Below are 6,000 nucleotides of genomic sequence, written 5' to 3'. Positions count from 1 at the left end.
CGCCCCAGGCCCATGGTGCTCCCTCTGTAGCACAGAGAAGATATTCTGTGGGTCACAACAGCAACTGATGCACATCTCAGCACCAACAGCACCTCAACTCCCACAAACAACACACTGCACCATGGTGGCTTTGGCCATGGGGCTAGGACAGCCATGAGCCAGCTGGCCCATAAGACAACCTTCTGGGCTCTGAGGTTTATCCTCAGACAAGCCCATTCCTTCTCTGTGCTTGGCAAATGGGGGCAAAATGTGGCATCTGCATTTTTCAATGTGCACAGCACCATCTGATAGATTTGTGTGGACGGTGCTATTTATCATTCAGCATTCATGTATTATTACTCTGCTGCCTGGGGCCGGGAGAAGACAGCATGAGTGCAATGGCTGAAAAAGGGCAGGCTTGGTAATTTCCCTCAGAAAATTAGCACAATGAGCAACATGGTAGGAAACCTGGCTAAGAAACAGGGTGGTGGAGAAGGGGGGGGGCGTGAGCAGATGGTCGGGACCCAGCTTGGGTGTGGTCTGGGGCAGGAGGCAGAAGGGAAGAGAATAGAGACACAAGACAGAGATCCATGGAAGGTTCCAATGTACCAGGTTCAGTGTCATACAGTTGTTACCACACTCCCTCATCCTCACGACCTCCTTGAGAATGAAGGGTTCCTGTCTCCATTTTACAGACAAAGAGATGCCCAAGCATTATGGTTGCAGCTTGTTAGTTTGTCTAGCACTCAAGAGGCCCTGGGTTGCTCAATCCCTAATACCAAAAAACAAAAGAAAAGCAAGAAATTGGTTCACTGAGCATGGTGGTGCACATTGGTAATCCTAGCACTTGGGAGACTGAGGCAGGAAGATAGCAAATTTGAGGATAGCCTGAGCTACATAGAGAGTTCCAGGACAGCCTGGGTTGCAGGATAAGACCTTGTCTCAAAAAAGCACCCCATTTCCTAAGAAAATTAGAGATGCCCAAAGATGTTAAGTACTTGTTAAAGGTCACACAACCTTGACACTTGGTCAACTTAAGCCTGTAGTTTGGGGATGATTCTTGACTCAGTTCATGTTGCCACTCCATAAATGCTCCAAGGGCAACAAACTGCTTCCTAGTTCATTCTCCTTCTCTACCACATGGCTGCTACATGAGTCTGCAAAAGAGGAAGATTGGCACTTGATCTGTGTGACTGACTGACAGACATATATTTCAGTCAGCAAGTCCCACAGGGCTCTAAACTGCCTCATGAGGTGCCTCAGTTAGAGGGGAAGGGGGAGTTAGTCAAAGGTGTACTCTAGGGTTATGCTAGCGGCTTCTTGAATCCTCCACGACTCCTTCTCTCAGGTAGGCATTTTGCTCCAATTTTACAGAAGGGGAAGCTGGGCTTTGTTCATACCCCCTGCCTGTCTGGGTGATAGCACACTGCATTTCCCATGGGGCTCTTGTTCCTGAGTGCCAGGATGTGCCAGATGCCTATCTGGGTGAGTTCTTCTGGAGTGGTTAGAATGAAGGCTACCTTCTCAGGCCTCTGGACTTCTAAGTGTGCAAAGCCCTTGTAGGAGGGCTCATGTGAGGCTTAGCTTCCAGCCTCTCTGCCTTACCTACCCACATGGGTACTCCTGCTCTGGGGTGAGCTATACAGTTTCTCCCCCTGTAGGAGAGCCAGAGGAGGCCAGGGTTGGGGGTGGGTGGGAGGAGAGATGTGGATGTGTTCTGAGGACAGCATTTTCCCAGCCATCTCTCCTCTGGATTGCCTCCTAGGTGGGTGGTATTCTTTGTGGTACCCTGCTGAACAGTGCCCTGGGAAGGCTTCCCACACATTGAAGAGGTTGGTGAGCCTAGAGTGGAGGCACATGCTTTTAATCCCAGCATTCAGGAGGCAGAGGCAGGAGGATCTCTGCGAGTTTGAAACCAACCCAGTCTACACAGAAAGTTCCAGCCCAGCCAGGGCTACATAGTGAGACCTTGTCTCAATAAATAAGTAAATAAAGTTTTCTTTTCTTTTCTTTCTCTTTTTCTTATTTTGTCTTTTTTTTGAGACAGGGTCTCCCTGTAGCTCTAGCTAGAACTCATTATGTAGACCAGGCTGGCCTTGAACTCACAGAGATTTGCCTGCCTCTGCCTCCCAAGTGCTGGGACTAAAGGCATGCACCACTATGCCTGGCCTATAAATAATGTTTTAAAAAAAGAAGTGTGTGTGTGTGTGTGTGTGTGTGTGTGTGTGTGTGTGTGTGTGCGTGTGTGTGTGTGCGTGCGTGCAAGCAGACAACAGGGTAGTGGGAGAGGAGGGCAAGGCAGAAGTTAAAAGGAACACAGGACAGGGGAGCCAGGATTGCTTAGGTATTTGCTACCCACCCCAGGGATGGAGATGGGATGAACCCAGTGGGGAGATGGGATGGGCCCATCACACAGAAATGATGTTTGCTCCTGGGAGGTTTGTATTCAGTTTCAGGCCTGGTTGTGAGACAGACACACGTACACTTCTTGTCCCTTCTTGCCCCTCTCTCTCTTCACTATAACCACCTGCAGGGCTGTAAGGTCCACTTTGCCTGACTGTTGAATGCCAGTTTCTACCTGTGTAGAGGGGTCTGGTGGTTTTCAAGCCTCTTGGGAACTCAGACATAGTCGTTTCACCAAGAAGCTCAGCTTGGTGGGAGACTCTCCTCCCAACCCTGCTCCGAAGCACATCTGTAGCAATAGTGCCCATGAATGGTGGTCTGTGAACCCTTGCTTGGCTCTGCCCTTCCTTTTTTCCTCTGGACGGAGTGTGTTTTGCTTGTTAGTCCTCTAGACCCAGCTTAGTGAAGTGTCCACAAAGGGGTAGATGGTGGCCTTTCCTGATGACCTTCGTGGCTGAACTCGATCCTTTGCCCTCTACACTCAGTGTGAACTCTGGGCGACTGACCACAGTTAGACTGGAAGCATCTTTGGGTCACCACCTGTGTCAGAGATGACAGGCTGTGCCTTGGGCAGGTGGCAACTCCAGAGCACATCAGCTCTGAGATGCACTTTCCAGTGTCTGCCTTAAGCTCACTCCACACCATTTGTCCAACTTCCACATGTGGCCAGCCCTGTGTTGGATGCTGTGAGTACCACAGGGGAGGTGCCTGGCCAATCAAAAGAGGCAGGGCCAGCCAACCAAGGCCATGTGCCGTGTTACATGAGGCAGGAAGGATCTAGAGAGCATGACTTGAGATCTGAGCTAAGATTTAGTAGATGAACTGGAGTTGACAGAAGGGCAGAAAAAGGCTGAGGGCCCCAGGCTGCTCCTGTGTTTCATTTTTAAGGGATTTTGAGAAGTTGATACATAATATTGAATTTGAAAGGTACAAAAAAGAGTGGAGGGGGAAGTCTGTTGTCTTCTGCCCTGAAGCCACACAGGTGTCCTTTTATTCTTTGTGCTGCACCCGCCCCTGTGCCCACTATTGTCACCTGACAGTATGGCCTGGTGTGCATTGTGCCCCACAGTGCCTCACAGTGTTGTGGCAGCAGTAAGAGCATGCTAGGCTGGACAAGAAGGCTCTGGAAGGCTCTGGGAGTAGGGACTCAGATCCAGGGTTTCCCAGGACTAACATGCTCCAGTGATCCAAACTTACTGACCTCTAGCACCCTCACCATCCCAAACCAAGAGCATCCAGGTGAGCCTGCAAACCCACAACATCCCCACAGAAGACGCCCACAACCCTGGGCTCAGTACCTATAAATCAGACCACACTTGAGAACCTTAGTCCAAGGAACTATCCTTGAAAGAAGGGCCGTGTGTGTGTGTGTGTGTGTGTGTGTGTGTGTGTGTGTCTCAGTCTGCATGTTGACTGCCTAGGTTAGCCATTATCTCCTCCTTTTGGAAGCCCCAGATGCCTGTACACTAGAGTATGCTGGAAAATTTGCCTTAGGTGGAGTGGGTGCTGCCCTGGGGCTGCCTTGCCAGAGATGCCCAGGCAAGCTGTGTACCACCAGGGGCCACACTAGGCCAAGCCCTCATACTCTACCTTGGCACCCACCTGATTTGTTCTTGTATTCAATGTCAAAGCCAGTGATGATGCTGTTGCCATCAAATCGCTGGGTCCAGCGCAGGTTCATGCTTCGGGCCTTTACCTCCCGGATCTCTAGCTCTGGGGGGTCAGGGGGCTCTGAGTGGTGGCAGTGGGGGAAGAAAAGAAGTGAGACGGCATCAGGGAGCTTAGCTGTGGGTCTCTAGCTGCTAGAAGGTTGGGGAGGGCAGGTGTACAGGTCAGGTGAGTATACCTTGCACTGTGAGTTGGATCAAGCCCCGGTCCTCCCCATATGAATTGATCGCATGGCAGCTGAAGAACACTGAGTCCCCACGGTCAGCTGGCTTGAGCTGGAAGACAGCCAGCAGGGACAGGAGAGGGAGGAAAGGCAGAGTCTTTTAGAACCATCAGTGAGTGGGGGTTACTCCAGGGGAATTGGCAAAGTCATGTTGTTCCGGGGCGGGGGGAGGACTCAGAGGGGCTCTGTCAAGGGCTTCTCTTTCCAGAGGGTCAGAGATGGGCCTATGGAGGGGTCTATGTAGAGAGGGAGGGGCTGAAGGGACATGTAAGGTGAGAGGAGGCTGTGGGGGTCTCAGGAGGCAGAGTGGAGCCCAGGAATTCTAGGCAGGAAGGAGGACTGAGGAACCTACACACTGAGGGCTATGATTGTCAGAAAGAAGACAGGTTCAGGTTCTGAGGTATGGATTCGTGAGTGGGAAAGGGCAAAGGTAAAACCTATAGGTACTTTACGGGTGCAGGGAAGGGCTCCCAGCCTCCTTATTTACATCTTCTTGGATATGGATGCAGTGGGGGTTCTCTGGACCTTGGGCCTGGGGCTGGGTGCTCACCTTTAGCGTGGAGACCACCTCATCGCCATTGTCCTTGGTGGCAATAGCATACCGCATGACGCGGTCAGGGTCGATGACGGTGTCCCCCTTTTCCCAGCGGATGATGATGGGCCGCTCGCCCCTTGCGGTGCAGTTCAATTCCTTGGCATGGCCCTTGATGGCGATGGTGGTGTTGGGGTGGGAAGTGATCATGGCTGGGACTATGGAAGAAGGAGGTAGTGAGCTTCCCGAGACCAACCTGGGGGAGGTGCTGGCATGGCAGAAGCCAGGCTGTTCTCTGCTAACCCCGCCTCTCCGTATACCATGTCCCAAACCCTGCCCTGGATGCCCCGCCCCCAAGGATTCGCCCTTTGCCCTTTGGGGGTGACCTCCCTTCTAACAAAGGCTCTAGTAAGAGCGAGAATAGGGAACCCTGTTTGCCTGTCGTCGTCGTCGTCCCCCCCCCCCCCCCTCCGCATCTGTGCCTAGCCCGACCTTCTTCCTGTCCTGGGCTTCTTTGTTCCCGGGAACCCCCTAGCAATGCCAATTTTTTACATGCACAACATAGTTACAAAGAAAACCAGTTCTATTGAAATATGGTTATGCAAATACTAAAAACATTGACAAGCAAACTTTGGATATTGTTTATCACACATCAATATGTTATCCTCTTCTTTATGAAATAAGATCTGGCGGCAGGCCTTATAATTACTGTCTTATATTATCATGCTTTTGTAACAGTGATGAGTACAAACAATATTTTGAGAAATCTACAATAAATATGACATGACATGAAAATATCTGTGGATTTCTATGGGTGACAGTCTCACACACACCCGTTACTGCTGTGGTTTGGGCTTATGTTCACAATGGAAGGAAATACTGCATTTCAGCTAGAGACTAATGTAAAAAGGATTTGATTTCTTCCCACTTAAACTCACAGCCCCACTGAACCAGATCTGCAGACCTCTGGGGCCATTGTGGACTCTTGAGTTCAGAGTCAGGCTGGAAAGCTAGGATCTCTGCTTGCCGGAGTGGCTGAGGTATGTTTAGCTCTTGTTTATTCTATAGGAGGCCCTGGTAGTGTCATTGTAAGACCTTCCAGAAACATTGTTGGGGTCCACTCTGCCCTGCACCACCTGCCAACCTGACCATTTCATCAAGACAGAGCCAAGGCCCTGGATGGTCTTCAGAGGAG

The 6,000-nt window shown here is 50.9% G+C and overlaps 1 protein-coding gene across 3 annotated transcripts in view; it reads right to left on the bottom strand.

The window, feature by feature from the left end:
* Positions 1–6,000, bottom strand: part of Dscaml1 (DS cell adhesion molecule like 1) — a 346,117-nt gene that overhangs the window by 49,383 nt on the left and 290,734 nt on the right. For all 3 annotated transcript variants that reach the window (XM_008850911.1, XM_008850912.3, XM_029554971.1), the window contains 3 exons: positions 4,824–5,023; positions 4,229–4,325; positions 3,985–4,113 (listed from right to left, as the gene is read on the bottom strand). In XM_008850911.1, coding sequence (XP_008849133.1) covers positions 3,985–4,113; positions 4,229–4,325; positions 4,824–5,023 — 426 coding nt within the window. The remainder of the gene's footprint in view (positions 1–3,984; positions 4,114–4,228; positions 4,326–4,823; positions 5,024–6,000) is intronic.

This window comes from Nannospalax galili, unplaced genomic scaffold, assembly GCF_000622305.1.
Source record: "Nannospalax galili isolate Female #2095 unplaced genomic scaffold, S.galili_v1.0 scaffold265, whole genome shotgun sequence".
In the NCBI taxonomy this organism is placed as follows: Eukaryota; Metazoa; Chordata; class Mammalia; order Rodentia; family Spalacidae; genus Nannospalax; species Nannospalax galili.
Note: the sequence above shows the minus strand (reverse complement) of the source record. Positions and strands in the feature narration are given on the sequence as shown.